General features: G+C 36.6%; 1 protein-coding gene across 1 annotated transcript in view; it reads right to left on the bottom strand.

The window, feature by feature from the left end:
- Window positions 1-17,958, bottom strand: part of LOC128986413 (potassium voltage-gated channel subfamily H member 8) — a 348,552-nt gene that overhangs the window by 26,491 nt on the left and 304,103 nt on the right. Inside the window, exons 8-11 of the mRNA XM_054406776.1 lie at window positions 10,699-10,862; window positions 7,785-7,998; window positions 5,248-5,427; window positions 3,795-3,994 (exon numbers count right to left, since the gene is read on the bottom strand). Coding sequence (XP_054262751.1) covers window positions 3,795-3,994; window positions 5,248-5,427; window positions 7,785-7,998; window positions 10,699-10,862 — 758 coding nt within the window. The remainder of the gene's footprint in view (window positions 1-3,794; window positions 3,995-5,247; window positions 5,428-7,784; window positions 7,999-10,698; window positions 10,863-17,958) is intronic.

Below are 17,958 nucleotides of genomic sequence, written 5' to 3'. Positions count from 1 at the left end.
AGCCGACGCTAAGATTCTAAACTACCTTTTGGCATAAAATAATTTGCTTAACATAACAGCTGTAAGCATTCAGCTTTTGTGTCACAAATTCAGCATTTGGATAGAAATGTAAAGACATACTTAGGGTTGACTTATTTATACTATGTGTAATGCAAATCATTGAAACGTTCAATTCTTTTGTAAGAGGATGACAGATTAATTAAATTATACATAGTAAAATACTAGAATGTTCAAAATATGTTTTTAAAGCAATCATTGTAATCTTCGATTTGTTTTAGAGCAATATAATTTGTTTTAACAAACAGCTGGTTAAATATAAACTATGGAACTAGGAGGTTATTTTATTTACTCTAATTTTGTCATTGATTATGGGAAATAAGTAAGATTAGTAGAGATAATTAGACCACAGTTTAAAATAGTTTAGACCAAAATTAATTAAACCACAGTACAAATCGAGGCTCTGTACACGAGTCGTAATAAAAAAAGGATAAATGCAAATTATTTTACTATTCCACTTTTCGAGGAAAGAATAGAAAAATAGCAATTTTTACATGTTTTAATTCTTCATGGTAGCTTTTTGTTTACAATTAATGTTTTGTCTGCTTTAACTTTGTTTGGATTAGGCCCGGAAATATTGATGTCATAAAAAGAAGATCAAGAATAATCAGGAATCACGATTTTAAATTACCACCACAACCTCAGCCGAGTTTTATACAAAGATTGAACACAACGTCAACATTGACCTAGGATACTGCAATTAGACAAACTATCCTTTTATGAAATAGTGTTCAGTTGTGGTTACGTTTGGGGGTGCCTATATCAGCGCCCCAAACGTGAAAATATCGCTTTTATTTCAACTATGAATATATTGTAGTTTAAATTAAGTAATATGGGAAATTACGATGTACATTTATTCAATGAGGGTGGGTAATTATCATGGATAGAACTGATAACGGTATGGATAATAAACATTGACAATTACGTCATTAGCTTTACTAGCTTTTTATATTCCTGCTACATGTGACCAGTTCTTTTTTTCAAATGAATGTTATTTGAACCAAACAGCTGTTTCAAAACAAACTGTTATTGTTTTTACTTTTCTTTGTTTACACTTATTTATTTAGCAATTAATGCAGTGAAATATATATAAAGGATAGGCGTGACGATTAGTTTTGATGTTAGAACACCAAAGTTAAATTATGTGTACTGTGAATTTTATTGGATATTATCGTTTTATTTTAGGTTGTTTCTATTCAGACCTACTGGAAATTGTGTATAGTAGTTGTATTGTGGTGATAATAATTATGGAAGAGGCAGGTATGCTATGGAAGGTGGTATCATTGACTAAGTCTATACACTTCTCAATTGACTATTACTCTCTCTACTGTAGTAGGCTACTTATAATCAGTGTGCTTCGTGCGAATCGGCTGCAAATCTCACTTCAACGCTTTTCACATCGTAAAAATTGCAGAATTGCTGTTTTATTGTAAAATTATCGGATTTAAAATGCATATCGTATAGGCCTATGATGGAATAAAAACATATTTGGTCACACAACATTTGTTTACAAGATGATTTTTCACATTAAAACTGCAAGAAACTTTGTCTTTATATGTGTAAACTAGCTGATCTGAATTGTACACGGTTTTAACTGACTACTGAATTCCCGTACGTAGGACGGGCTAACACCTCGTTAGTGTAGTAATAGTTTTTACATAAACTTGATTTTAAAAATGGAATTGAACAAATTTATAATTTTAATATATGAATTTAAATAAGAGAAAGCAAGGCATTTATTTAATTTGGAGATTTCTACAAAACTAAACTAAATTTAGAAAAAAGAAAAACTTACCCAAAATGGGGTTAAACACTGACTTTAAACAAGTTTACTTATGAACAACTGACTGTAAAAGAGACAGCAGCACGTGGCAGAGGGCCTTATATAACCTTGGTATAAACAAATCTGTACAAGAAATTAACTAAACATCTGATTGGTTGTTGAGCGTTGCTTTGTCTTTTACATGAATGACTGAGCTAAACTAACAGGAAAATTGGCATGTTATTGTACATATGGTACATAGCCATGAAACCGTAAACACCTTCCGTGATCACAAAACATTATCATTGCAACCTGTGATCACTGTGTAATCACGAAAATCTCCTACAATCACGGGACATCATCATCGTCATCCACGATAGCCACAAAAGTATGAACATCTGCCGTGATTACAAAACATTATCAATGCCACAAAATCGTGAACATCTCCTACAATCACGGCACATATTGATCAGTGCCCCGCGTAATCGTGGCTAATTATTAATTTATGAAAATAAAAGCTCAACTTTTTTCTATAAAACTATTTTAGTACAAAATGCCGCCGCCTTTCATAAGCCAAAGGGGGCCGCAGCAATTTTATCAAAGTCCAGCACCGGCTACCATATATATGTTTTTGTTGGGGAAGGGTGGGTACTGGAATGTCTAGAACCGGCCCTGATTACTTTATTTAAAGTTAAAGAAAAAATTATTCCTTTGTTCTGTGAAAAAACTTAAATAACAATAGGTTAATCAGACAAATTATTTGAAAACAATTCAAATACTTTAATAATGATAAACTTAAAACTAATAGTTATATAAACAACTTATCAACAAAAATGTTCTTATAATACTTACTATGGTAATAGAAACAAATACACACAAAATATACTTACAAGCTCTGTCAAAAACGGAGAAAAGGGGAAGGAGTCCAAAAACCTTAAATACACCCATCCATATACAAACTGATACTATTAATCAAAGCACAAAAACTGTAAACAGAGAAACAGTACACAAATTGAAGCCAACATAGCAAGCAAATCCTCAGTAAGGGGAAAGATGGAGATAATGATTCATGCAAAATAAAAACAAACTAAAAAAATTAACCCTTAAAGCTTAGAAATAAATAATTAAATGGTACTACAATACAATTTTAAAGCAGCCCTATTCTAAGAAATACTGGTGCATATGTGAACCATATGAAAAAATTCATGATTTTTTATACTTAGGCCTAGGCCTAATTTTTAAGTGACAATGAGGTCAAATGACAAACACTATGTTGTAGTTATTTGGAAAGAACTTAACACAAATATACTTTTTTTAGGTCTATTATGAAGTACAGTAAAATCCTGCTTTTTCAGTGTTTCTTTTATAAATCTTTAGAATCTGACACACTTAATTAACCAGTGGACTGTATCTCCAATGTTTTTTATTTGCACTTGATAAATTATCTGGGTGCAATTGGCATTTTGTAGACAATCCACAGAGGCTGGGTATACTGAAATATCACAACAGAATATGAAACTTGATAGACCTACTTGTCGTAGCTTTTGTTACTCTCTAGCATAAATATAGCTGAATTTCTGACATTCTTGTTTTAGTAATTCAGTATTGTAAAAGTTTCAAACAAAACCAGATTTTATAGCTATTGTCTACAGTATATTTGGACTGAAAGCTAGACAAAATGAAATGTATTGCCTCGTTCAGTGTGGTATTAATCTTCATGCAAAGTATATATTCTTTGTAGGTACTTTAATCAATATTTGTGGCCAAGTATAGATGACAGATTAACTTAACTAATAATTCCTTAAAATAACACATTTACTGTGGCATTTTATGATTTTCCATAGATAGGATTTTAGGAACCAACAATAGGAGATACACAAGTGGTGGAGTGAACATAACACAGAGAGTCAGAATATGATGTGCCATGCGATGTGACTAGCAGCGAGCATGCAGCGCGACAACGTACCTCTCTCACCTCGTGAATGTCTATGCCGTGGTTCAGCGACCACATCGTTTGGAAATAATCCTGCATCCTTTGTTTTAGCTCCTTTGGTATTTGATGAAGTGTGAGAAAGTCCTTCAAATCTCTCCACTTTGTCTGGTAGAGTGAGCGACGAGAGTACATCCGCTGGATGATGGCTGTGACGTTGCCAAACACTACAGCATGCATCAGCGCTGCAATATTTGGACACAATCAAACTGGGTTGATGCTTTTGTCTTCAAAGTCAAATAAATGTTAGTTTGCTTGTTGTGATTACATTTTCAGCCGAACTCAGTCGTAAATTTTTCTGACAAGCAGGCTGGTTATGGAGCTTACATTTAAATCTGAAGGTTGCTAATTAGATTCAATACCTAGTATACTGTGAGAGGTCCCTAGAGGCCAAAAAACACCATCCGTTCAAATTCATATATATATTTATATATAAAAAAATATTTATATAAATATATGTTTATAATATATATGTGTGTGTCTGTTAGTGCGATAACTTGAGCAAAAATGATCCGATTTTGATGAAATTTGGTACAAACCTGTAAACCTACATTTATTTAAAGGAGTTCGCGAACAAGCATGATCGGGCTATGGGAACAGGGGTTTATGAAGGGTTTTATGGGGGTTTTTCCCATTGTTGACCCTAAAAACACAAAATTTCACAATTTCTTTCCAGACCATTTTGTAGAGCTTAAAAAAAACAAATAGTTTAGTATTGTGCGCCTAATGGTTATGGAGAAAATTCCAAAAAATTGTAATTTAAAAAATTCCTATGTTGAGAATAAGTCAACTGTTATAGTTTGCTTGTTTATGAACATGTTTTGATCAAATTTGGAAAATACATTAATTTCTTACTAAACTATTAATATTTAACAACAAAAACACATTTTTACTTTCCCTGTTGCAGCAAACCTAATTACTCGTTAAATAATTCTATTTAAATAGGGAATAAATGTGATATTTTTAAGGAGGAATTTTTTATGTTAATCCAATCAGGCAAATGGAAATTCGCTTAGTCTGCAGGTTTGATGCAGCGAGGGTATTTTTGTATTATCTTAGGGGCCTACATAGTTTAATATTATCTAACAGTTTTCTACACCATTAAAATTTAGAATAAAAATTAAAATCAGTTCTTAAAATATACCTACCCAATCAAAAGAGTTTAAGTGTTCAAACCACATTCTAAATAAAAAATAAAATCAGTTCTTAAAATATACCTACCCAATCAAAAAAGTTTAAGTGTTCAAACCACATTCTAAGTTAACCATGACAGTTATGGATTTTTTGGAGTAATGTATAAAGTTTTTTATGAAATGAAATAATCAATCATAATACTTAAAAATGACTCAGTCATGTAAAGCAGAAAACCATAGTGTCATTGGCAATAACGATTTGTTAGGATACAAGCTAGCAGAAACCATGTAACACGGCCACTGACCTCCAATAAGCATGGTGATGATGCTGAAGATCTTCTCTAGGCTGGTGTTGGCTGCTACGTTGCCAAAGCCTACGCTTGTCAGGCTGGAGCAGGTGAAGTACAGAGCAGTGATGTATGACTCTGAGTGACTCACGTTAGCAATGTCTACTTTCAGCTTTTCTGCCAAAGTGTGAATCCAGCCTGCAAAAACAACAGATTCTATTCCACATTATATTGACTGAAAAGTGAAAACCCATCCCATGAAAAGATACGGCTAAATAAAGGAAAAAGAGCTATAGTTCGGCCGCGTAGAAAGCGACCTCCTCCAGCATTGGTTTAGCATTAGCGCGCAGGTCGTTTTCTAAGCGGCCGAACTATAGACAACATTGAAAGACTAATACATAATTTTATATTTTAGATGTATTTGTTATTTATGCAACTACAACAAAGGCTGAAGGAGATAGAGGTAAGTTCTGATTGGACAAAGAAAGCCTTCGTAACCTGAAGAAACCGGTTTATAACTTTTACAACTGAATTTCTAGTATTATTTTCAGGTTTTTGGTGGTAAAGAATTTTATATTGTTAATTGCTTATGCCTTTTTTAATAAAATAGTCTTTGAGGTTTTCTTTTCCAGATGTAAAAATGTAAGATGAGATATGCGATTTAAAAATGTGACAGTATTAACATTGAATCAGGCTACAACAAGAAAACTTCTCATTCTTCTTATTATCATTTCATTTCTGGTAGTCTATATTTTTGAGATTCGGTAGGTCTATTAAGCTAAATGTTTCTTTCTCATAAAAAAAATGTTTTAGAGTGTATCAACTCTTTGGTTTAAAACCTTTTGATCATCAATATCTTACAGTAAACATCACTAATGATCAACTACTACAATCAACTTCTACCCAAGCTGTCCAAATTTGATTTAACTTGAGTCTCCTCCTCCTTGAGTCGCTTTGCCACAAACAGGGTGATTCCTGAGATGCTCTCGGTCTAAGGTGATGCTTCCTAGCCGCGAGGACAATGCCTAGGACCAACAACACTGTACAACTGTTGGGTTGTACTTCCATGGATACACTATTTTTGTGGTTGTGGAAGTTAAATTATGTTACTTTTGAGATTTCATAGCTCTAACATTTCAAGCATGTCTCTAAGCTTGTGTCTCTAAGCTAGGTTGTGTCTCTAAGCTTGTCTACTAGAAGAACTCATTTTTTGCAACAAGAAAAGATTTGGTTAAAACTATTTCCTCATATTTTCCTCCAGTTGTTAGAAATAATGGACGAGTTGTTTAAGACGGTGACACAATATCGATCTTTTCCCCGATCAAGACCCCAAACCGAGCAGGGAGAAGGGAGGTCAAAGGGAGCATGTTCGATAGTGTGTCAGGAGTCCGTACACCGACCGAGACGGCAAACCAGACATCAGGCTGAGCAGGGAGATGAGCGCTGAGGCGGTTTTTTGGCGAAAGATCAAAGAAAAGATCGATCGGATGTATGGAGTGATGTACGATTGTGTGTCATGGTATATTTTTGCCCCGGATGCCGTCGCGAGTGCCGCACTGAGCGGCCGCCTGCGCTGGCGTTGATAGTTCTAATTTAATATGACAATTAAACTCTTTAATTGGTAAAATAAATAAATGTTGGGTAATATTTTTCCGTTTTATATTATGGGCATTTATGTTAATTTTGTGGTTTGTTTGAAAATGTATTTTACAAGTTGAAACCGTTAAATCAATGATATTGTGATAAGTGTAATAATAAGTATAATGATACGTACCGGTAATTGATGTTATACTTAAATTCTTTGAAACTCATATTCAAACATTTATATTATTAACATGTTCAATACGGCACCAAAATCGGCTATATCACTCGTATAGCTAAAATATGAAAACTCAAATTAACTTGCCAAATATGGTTTTGGATGATGGGTGTTATTTCGCCAAAATTTTCAACTTTTGACGAGATATATTGGTTATTATATGTGAGGGGAATACATGTCATGTGCCGCACCCGTCCAGCTGCCATGTAGAACCAACGCACGTGACACAATAAGAAATCCTTGGTTTGTTTGGTTGTTCATTTTCAATGAGAAAGTCATCAATCCATAATCATTCACTATTGCACAACACTTACATCATATAACACTAAAACACAAAAACATACACACAATTAACAAGAGCCGTGCGCGACGGGAATGACGCCGCCCAAAGAAACACAAACGACTACTTCATACTGCGCAACGAAAAACATCATCCTCCATCGACGGCTCAGCTTATTTCTAGTCAATAATTTTGTAGTGGTTCTTTACTCTTCACCCGCATTGAACGTGTTAAAGGTAAAATTATCATTCTGCAACATGCTATTTCATGTTTTATTTCTGTTATATTAATACTGAACTCGTCTGGTCTTGGTCTTGTTCGAGGAAATGTTCATATTTAAATTTTGCTGATATTTACCTCCCTTCTCCCTGGTGGGTTCGGGGTATTGATCGGGGTAAAGATCGATTGTGTGTCACCGCCTTTACTGCTTGCTTATCATAATAGGGAAAAACTTACTAAGGTCCCAGTCTTTTTCATTTTTCAACCGCTCTTTCTCTGCAATGACAAACCAGATACAAGCCAGCCAATGAGCGACGAGTGTGAAGGAGAACATAAGTAGTGTCAAGATGGCCGCTGAGTATTGCGAATAGCGATCCATCTTCTGCAGCAGCCTTGCTAGCCTCAGTAGCCTGGTCAGCTTCAGAAGATGAATGTGACCTGTGCCTGACTCCTGTAATAAAAGAAGGTACACACATATGACTAATGGCATTAATAATTGAACTTCATTGTGGCCAAATAATTAAATACTGGAACCAATGTAATGTGAACCACGCAAGAGAAAGTGTAATCTAGATCTAGATTTGTTTTACCACCTCTTGAATTTCAAAAAGCAGGAATTAACAACACTTATACAAAACATTTTCTTATCAACAGAGGCGGATTTGAGGATTTGCCGCCCTTGGGCTATCCACAATTGCCCCCCCCCTATTGTGTGACAAGACAATTCCAAAACGCAAAAACTTGGGAAATTGCCTCGTTATTTAACCATTTAAAAAACACAATTACCTATAACCTACACTTTACCTTCCTAATCTAACCTAACATCAAAACTCTTAATGCAGCCTCAAAACCGCATAAACCCCGACCTGCCTTCCTCACATAACTCAATAAGGTCATTGTTTCAACCAAAAGATCCAGGATCCAGATCCGTATCACGTCTTGTTTCTTGGTTTGCTAAGTGCTCTGCGTCTTAACCCTTATCGCGCTACAGAAATGTTGGATGGCCTTGACCAAGGCTACATATACCTAAAAAATATTTTTTCCCAAAAGTCAAAGCTAATTTTTTTTGTTTCTTATAATAAAAAAGGACTTATGGGAGGAAAAAATTCATTTTCTTTTAAAATTAGTTTAATTATACGTAATTAGTATACAGATACAAAACTTCACAAAAATGTAAAGCTAATAAAAGGTTGACAGTTTTGTTTACTTGTTAAATTTACTGTAGGCTACATGTACATTAGAGAAAAAAGAGGCTTTGAGTACGTAGTGGCTGAGCGGTAGGGGTAGGGTGTGGGGGAGTGGCGCGGGGTCGGTGACAGGAGGCGACAGCGGTCTGGTTGTGGTGGTATGGCGACAGGGTCAGAGTGTAACACGTTGAGAGGATCTGAGCCCCATTTCATAATAAACTACAAGTTACAAGATACAACTTGTAACTTGTAGTTTCAAGTTTCAACTTGTATCTTGTAGTTACAAGATACAAGTTGTAACTTGTAGTTACCATTAGATTTGCATTGGGCGATCAGCTGATTTACTAATAATATTAGTTTGTAGTTTATTATGAAATGGGCCCCAGGTCGTGTTTGAAATGGAGATGGTTGTGTCAGTAAAGCTGATGTACTTGGCTGGGGATCTTCATGGGCTGGGAGTGGTAAAACGTCCATTGAATCAAGGCACATATCAGTCTCATTTTCACTTTCACTCGCATCTTCAATATTGTCGTCCTGGTCCATGTCACTGTCAAAAAGGTCATCATTGTAATTACTACTTAACAAAGTATTCAGAGCGTTGACTACAAAGTCTTCAAAATCTGGGTCATCGGGATGTTCCAATTTACACAAAGAATTACTCCAATCACACAAAGATACAACTTACACACTACAATCCACTTTTACTAATTATATAAAACGCACAACTCACAGAAAATATAGTATAATTACTGTATAAAATGTATATATTGTATAAAATATATAATTATAATAATATAACGACAATTAATCCAATGTTATAACGATCGCACGCGGAGAATGGTGTTTCAGGCCAAGTCTGCGAGCGAACTAAACCCTTGTGAGTTAGTTCGTCCACAGCGCTAGCGTCTCTCATAGCAGAGGCCAGCAGGTGTAGCGCACCGGCATTTTTTCATTCCCGAGAACAATCGGAGGGCGGGGACCATTGATATTGTTATTTTCCTTCACGAGAGATGTTACCCAATAGTTGCTACACTCTATCGGCGAAACTGGGAACTACCAAGACCAACCAATACGCTCTGAATAAGCAGGCGAGTATATTCCTCCACCGCGTTTTGAGCAAAGCGAACTTCGGCGAGTATATTCGTCTACAGCGTGGTAAGGGTTAAGACAGTAGTTCCGTATATTTTCTAAATTTGCAGGGGTTTTTGCGCCTTACACAAAAACTGTTGTAAGGTAGCTTATTGTTTTTTTAGGATTACAGGAATTGGTTTAGGAAGGTTTCAAAGAAAATCCAGAAAAGATCAAAAATACCAAACAAAATTTGATTTGAGGTAATTTATTATTGTTATGAAAATAAAAATTTTATTGAAATAAAATAATAAGTTTGATAGCCTACTCATCTGACAAAACTGGGAGCAAATAAATTCAAAACGTACACAATTTAAATACAGTATACAATTGAACGATAACTAAATAAGGGCCAAACTTCACCTCAAACATCGAAACGCCTAAGATCACTGCGACTGCACTGATCCCATTTTCAACATGTCAACAAAACACTGGATACCGCAACTATTACTCACATCAGTACTTAGTCACTTCCCCCAGCTGTTTCGAACGAGTCAATGATGAGTTAATGGCTTGGTTCAGGGTGTTGTTAGTGAAGGTTGAATGTGGAAATATTGGATCATTCTAACCAACCCTCTAGTTTTCTAGTTATGAAGTTTATTTTTTAATTCAATTCAATATATTTTGAAATTTAAAATTAAAAAAAAACATATACTTATAAAATTTGCCGCCCTTAAAAATCTGCGACCCTGGGCTTCAGCCCCTTCAGCCCCGCCCTCTCCCCCTAAATCCGCCACTGCTTATCAATAGCCAACATAGATATGATACTTCAGTATCCAAATAGTCAACGGTTTTACTAAGAAACAAATAAAAATAAAAATAATATATATACTGGCCTCTCCGCTGTACACATCAGAAGCGTAGAGGAGATCAAAAGGTAACGCAGCTAGTAGATCTACTACAAACCATCCTTTCAGGTAGTGGAGAGCGATTGCACCAGCGATAGATACAACCTCACCCTTGCGGTTCACAAACGTAGTTCGGAAGTTTAATAAAATATCTGGAACAGAGTTATTATTATTATGTATGTCCTGTATTCACATCCAATGAATTGCTAAACAGGGTGTTTTTTTAAGTGTGCCACCATTGGGATCTCAGAAACTAATGATTTTACAGCAAACTTTAAATGGGGAACATTCTCTTGTTTTTAATGAGGTTCAAAAATAATTAAATAAAACTTTTGTAAATGGCCGCCATTTTCCAATATGGCGGTCAACTTTGAAATTTCTTATGGAACACCCTATATTTTATCATGTTTTCGGATAGAACATGCAATTTAAAAACCTTTTTATTCTTGACATTTTTTCGATAAACCCACTCGTTTATAGGAGTTACAGCCTATGGAAAAATGACTTCCGGTGTACATTTTACATCATGTAGCTCCTAAACAAGTAGGTTTATAGCGAAAATGCGAAGAGTAAATAAGTCAAATAAGTCTTAAAATTGCATCCACATTCCAAAAAGATCATACAATTCGTTAAAAATATTAATTCTATTATTTCAAAAATGGCAGCCGTTTTCCAAAATGGTGGCAAACTTGAAAAGTGGAAAACTGTGTATTTTATGGTATGTACACCGGAAGTCATTTTTCCATAGGCTGTAACTCCTAAACGAGTGGGTTTATCGAAAAAATGTCAAGAATAAAAAGGTTTTTAAATTGCATGTTCTATCCGAAAACGTGATAAAAGGTGTTCCATAAGAAATATCAAAGTTGACCACCATATTGGAAAATAGCGGCCTTTTACAACAATTTCATTTAATTATTTTTGAACCTCTTTAAAAACAAGGAAATGTTCCCCTTTTAAAGTTTGCTGTAAAATCATTGGTTACTGAGATCCCAATGGTGGCACACTTAAAAAAATCACCCTGTATATGCTCTAGCCTGATACTGTTTAACACATTAGTACTTCATAACAGGTGTAGAGTATCCTAGAGCATTAATAGCCATAAGCTATTGGTGCTTGTCATGATTTAGACCCATAGCATCTCAGGTACTGAAGCCTCACACTCTAACTAGCAATGTACCACATATACCTATACTAAAGACTTATTAGTTAATGTATTAGCCATAGCCTAGTTTGACTATGATATTAAACGTTTGGTAACAATCAATAAGTGCATCCAATATAAAGCACAAAACATCAAGATTGGTTGTGAAAGAACTTATAGTTGGAATAAGGTGTTTTCATCAAGTAGTTTTGACAAAAAGTTTAGTGAGTTTTTCCAAATTCTGAGGTTCTATTTCAAATATTGTTTTCCTCTCACAAAGACAAAAATAAATCTTCAGTCAGCTTCAAAAGTGAATCTCTCTTCCGATATTCTTGCTTTAAAAAGTCGTCTTCATAATCTTTACACACTCCGTAAAGACTTAAACAGTGTCCATCCTCTTTGTCAGGAGTACTGACCTGCATAAAACAACATTATAGAAGAGAAATTTCAAAAGCCAAATCTGAAGCAGCACTCAATAAGATCAATAAATCTTCCAACAAACCAAAAACTCTCTGGAACATTGTTAATGACCATAAGCCGAAGAATCAGGACAAAACTCTGAGAATTTCTGTTTTGGATGAGAATGGCACTGTCGTTGATGAGCCATCTGAGGTTGCAAGTATTTTAAACAATTTTTACTCAACAGTTGTTTAAAGGCTATCTTCTCAAAATACCACCAGAACATATTTAGAGAATTCCAATGCTCAATCTCTGCCATCTTACAAAAACTCCATCTACTTATTCCGCACAAGTGAGACGGAAGTAATACATGAAATTATGGGATTGTAATCTAAGTCATCATTAGGGTATGATGGATTTTCCTCAAAACCCTTAAAGGAAATCAGTGATCTTATATGCTCTCCTCTCACTCATCTCATCAATTCCTCGTTCGAAGATGGGGTGTTTCCGACTGAACTAAAAAATGCAATTGTTCACCCTCTTCACTAAAAGGGTAAAAAGGTTGATATAAACAATTATCGTCCTATTTCCCTTGTTTCAACTTTTTCGAAGATATTTGAAAACATTTTTCTTTCTTGACTGATATCTTTTATTGATAAACACAATTGGCCTATTCTTTCCCCGAATCAATTTGGCTTCACAGCCAAAAAATAGAAATACAGTCGATGCCATTCACTTTCTAGTCTCATCTTTGTCTCAATCCCTTGATTCAGGAAAGGCTGCAGCTGGGATCTTCTTCAATCTTAGCAAAGCCTTTGATACGGTAAATCACGGCTTCTTATTAGACAAACTTTGCTCACTCGGCCAGGGGCGTCATTTGGGGGGGGGGGGGGCCTGGTTCATGGGCTAGAGAAAAATATGCTGTACTACCTAATATACAAATATTTTCTCCTATCAAATCCTAAAAAGCACGCGGACAAAAATCCGCCTATTTTTGTACAGTAATTTGAAACAAAAATATTTTTTTGTGTCGTAGATTGCACATTTTGAGTTTACATAGGTAAATTAGTACCGTAGTTTTGTTATTTATTTACTTTTTCTGTTTGGTTCTGTACGATCAACCACTTACTTCTAGTTTATGTGCAGATTACATGCAGATTATTTTAGAATCATCGCTTTTTAATTTATTTTTATGAATTATTCTAGCATTAAAATTATACATGTGTATCAGTTTTACGTAATTCATTTTGAACATTGTAGACTACCAGTTTAATATATGTAGGCCTAAATAGAACCTTTTGTACTTTTGTGTCAAATTATTTTATTGGTGATAAAATTTGATTTGCTATTAAGTTCTTAAATACTTGTATTTTATTTAAGCCTTTTTGTGCCACGCAACGATAGGCCTATATCGTTTTGCACAACACATTTGAATAATACGATCGAGGCATGATATATCGTTCCATGGCACTTTTGGGATGAAAATTTATACTTTTACAGACTTATATTCTTGCGCACTACGCTTAGCCCCCATGGTAAGCCTGGCACTTTTCAGACGTGCCTAGTAAAAAAACTCTGGCACTTTTCGGAAAGTAGGCTACCAAAATACATTTCTGGCACCCAAAGGGTTAAAAACCAAAATAAACTGTTATAAACTGTACAAGAGAAATTGGTCATGAATCTATTAACAAACATAGGTAATATTAAAACATCATGGAACTATTGGTCACGTTTCTTAGATGACTAACTTACCAACATATTAGGCTGGTACTATACGGACGCTAAATGCGTCGCGTTAATGCGTCGCGTTAACGCCAAAGTTCGGCGCATAAGTAGGCCAGACTATACGGACGCAAAATGCGTCGCACTGTTTTTGCGTCAACGCCCCGCTGGCCAGACTATACGAGCGCAGAAACCGCCACGTTGATTCCCAGATCACTTTATTCCAAGTTGCCAATATGGATGCAGTGCAGATCGGTGCTGTAGGGTTTCAGTGTCTACTAGAGATGTATTTGGAAAAGACCAAAAGGCAGGATAAGTTGTAATTTCATTTTTGTCTTAATATACTTTCCATATTTATGTACGCTACTATTATTAATTATTGTCTTCGTAACTATTGTAAAACAACAAAGATAGTTAGTTGAACTTGGTGCTTAGAAAAAATATGTTTACATCATTACACCTTTGTTTATAAATATATCAAACTTAGTTACCTGCTTCGTCCTTCATTTGGGGAGTCATTTCCTCCCAGTTGTCGTGCACAGCTGCTCATACCTCCATCCAGCACTGAGCTTTAACATTTCTGTTTGAATATTCTTTTGACTGAACGTCATAAAGTGGAGGCCGCTTCTCTACTTCTAAGATGAACTTCTCAGTATCAAACATGTTGATGACTCTCACACAGAAGCACAATAACTACTCACTCAAGACTGCGACTGCGGGCCACGCATCTAGCGTCCGTATAGTCCGGCCCTAGCGTTGCGCAGCGCTATCTACGTCGCGCTGCTAACGTTTTTCCAGGGCTGGTCGCGTAAAATGCGTCGACGCCGAGTTTGGAGGGCAGCGTGCCGCGTAGACTGCGCTCGTATAGTCGCTCAAATTGACTTGCATTGCCATCCAAAATTAAAAATAGCGCAGCGTATTTAACGCGACGCATTTAGCGTCCGTATAGTACCAGCCTTATTATGTTTCTGTCTGTTGTCAATAATTGTTAGTTTCATTAATTTTCTGCCTAAATTTAAATAAATTTTGCTCATAATTTTTTTTAAGTGCTTTTGACAATTAAAATAAGCTTAAACCCCTCTTCTTTGTTTCAAAACTGCAAAATTTTCCATTCCATACCCCCCGGTGTTTGCCCCCCCCCCCTAAGGATTTGGTGAAATGACGTCACTGCACTCAGCATAAGAGGTGTGACTCACTCCTGGATAGAATCTTATCTGACCGGCAGAACTCAGGCAGTTCAAATTCCTTTCATTAATGACAACAACTGTTTACAGTCTGCATTTTCACTTCCCCTGGCAATCACTGCAGGGGTTCCCCAGGGCTCCGTGCTTGGTCCAGTCTTATTCATCCTTTTTATTAATGACCTGCCAAGTTGTGTGCCTGAGTCTGAGGGTAAGGTATGTTTGTTTTTCTGATGACACCTCATTGTCGTTGTCTGCAGCATGCGTGCACGACCTGAGGATGAAAGCAATTGGTCAGATCAGCTCAATATTACAATGGTTTAGCTGCAATAACTTGTTTGTAAACAGTGCCAAAACTAAAATGATCGAATTTCATACCAGGAAACAAAGAAAACACAGCACCCTTTTCTTTTTTTTTACAGAGGGCCAGGCTTACAAGTCACCATGGGATTGCATCGCAGCTAGAACAGCTTATTGTGCACCCTCGTTCACAGGTCCTCATTCTCCGTCAAATCCCAGGTCCTTAGTGAACCGTGAGGGCCCTTTGACTATGGTAACCTGTTCTTCCCTTTGATCTCCCATTAATAGGCCAAGGGATCTCATACGCAGACCTTGTAGGGCTGGGCACATAAATATACCTTCACAGCTTTCACAAGGTCTCTGGCTGGGGCAAGCCGTAGCGAGATTTCCCTGAAAGGACTCAGCTCCTGAACTTGCTTGACCAGCCAATCCTTTTTGGCTGCGTTAGCACAGCCTCCGCCTTTCTTCCTGGAGGCTTCATTAGAGTCAGCTTTGGGGGTACCACCCTTGCCCTGCTTTTTCCCAGCATCCTAGTTCCGGGAGGAACTGGCTTTGCAGGCAGCAGAGTTAGGGTGCTTGGCAGCCCACACCAGCCTCCTCTCACTTCTGGGTAGCACCTTTTCGCCTTTGGCTAAAGCATCCGTTATCCTCCATCTTTGCAACTCGCCCCTGGAAAGTCGTTTTTCGTTCCTTTCCGGTTTCGGCGGTTTCTGCGAGCTTGTTGTCATCGTCAGATATCAGTAGACCTTCCTCCTCTATTTGGGTCAGATTGTCTACATTGTTCTCACGAATACCGGGTATCTAAGTCCACCTCCCCAGTGACCCGATTAGAGAGGTAAGGGGTGTACGACTGGGTTACCCCTGGTTCCCATAAGGCTCCGTTAAGACACAGAATATTAGGCCCCCAGTGCCACAAGACTCTTGGCACGGATCGCATTACACCTTAGTCTAGGGCCCCCCTCACTTGATTCTGTAGGTGGACCAACACCCAGTGGCAGAAGGTAGCTCTCTGCAGCTAACAAGTGAGAGTTGGGGTTTAGGTTGTGGCCAATCTGCCAAACCAACCCCGCATGCGAGGTTTGGGCGGAACGGCGCAACATTTTCTCCCACTCACTAAACCCCCATACCTTCCCACAGCACCCCTGGTAATTTCCATAGACAACAATAATTTCTGTTGGATATAGTATACAAACATTTCACTTAAATAATCTATGGTTTATATTTTGTATTGTCTTTTCCAGCTGCTATGAAAATATGAACTTTTATAATTTTGAGACATATGATTTTGGAATGAATTGTTATGTTGTGATTACAGGAATATAGTTTGGTAGCATTTTACTATGATTGAGTAACTTTTCTTTTGTAAATAATTAAATTATTTTCTGCTCATTATCTTGTCTATTTCTCTTTCCATTTTTGACTTTTAACATTTGGCGACCGTGACAGGACTGTATGAGTTCTTAACCAGATAGTCACTATTGAGATAATGGAGAGAAATAGGAAACTAAGAAAAACCTTCAGAACAGCATTTACCAGAATTTATAATGGGATAAATGAGGAGCTATGCAAAGATGAGCAAGACCTACACAATATACAGGGTAAATTGAGTTCTCTGGAAGGTAAGATAGAAGAACTAAAAACTTTGGACAGGGAAATTTTAGATTTCTTGCTTGATTCTGAAGCAGATGAAGAAGAGTTAAATGAAGAAGTTAGGCTAGCAGATGAATATGTAGAGAAGTTTAATCAAATTAGTTTAGCTGTACAGAGTAGGTTGATTAGGGCTAGGGCCACTTCACCTAATTCCAATGGGTCTGTAAAGAGTAAATCTACTGCTGTTAGGACTAAGCTGAGGCTACCTACTATTGAATTCACAAAGTTTAGCGGGGATTTGAAGGATTGGCTACCTTTTTGGGCACAATTCAAAAGAATAGATGATGACGAGAATATTGACGATATTGATAAATATCATTATCTTATGCAGGCTACTTTAGCTAATTCTAGGGCTCGTCAGCTGGTTGAAAGCTATCCTGCTACCTCTGAGAACTATTCCAAAGCTTTGCAAAGTCTTAAAAGTCGTTTTGGTAGAGATGACCTTCTCATAGAAGTGTATATTAGAGAGCTTTTGAAGTTAGTGCTGAGTAATTTAAACAGTAAGGTAGAAGTTTCTTTCATTTACGATAAACTGGAAACCCAGCTAAGAGCATTAGAGACATTAGGAGTAACAACTGACAAATGTTCTGCTATGTTATATCCTCTTATAGAGTCTTGTTTGCCCGAGGAATTGTTGAGAGCTTGGCAGCGTCACTCCGGCTATGAAGTTGATGCTGAACTTAAGGATAGACTTGATGGTTTGATGAAGTTTCTGCAAAAAGAGGTTGCTAGCGAGGAAAGGATTACTCTAGCTGCATCTGGTTTTGAAAATAGTAAGCGACCTAACCTACAGCCTAAAGTAAGTAAATCTACTGTATTTCGACCTAAGCCTAGTTACACCAGACATACTGAAAT

This window comes from Macrosteles quadrilineatus, unplaced genomic scaffold, assembly GCF_028750875.1.
Source record: "Macrosteles quadrilineatus isolate MER2022 unplaced genomic scaffold, UCM_ALF_1.0 Scaffold_2__2_contigs__length_208266976, whole genome shotgun sequence".
NCBI classification, from domain to species: domain Eukaryota; kingdom Metazoa; phylum Arthropoda; class Insecta; order Hemiptera; family Cicadellidae; genus Macrosteles; species Macrosteles quadrilineatus.
This window is presented reverse-complemented; position numbering and strand designations above follow the sequence as displayed.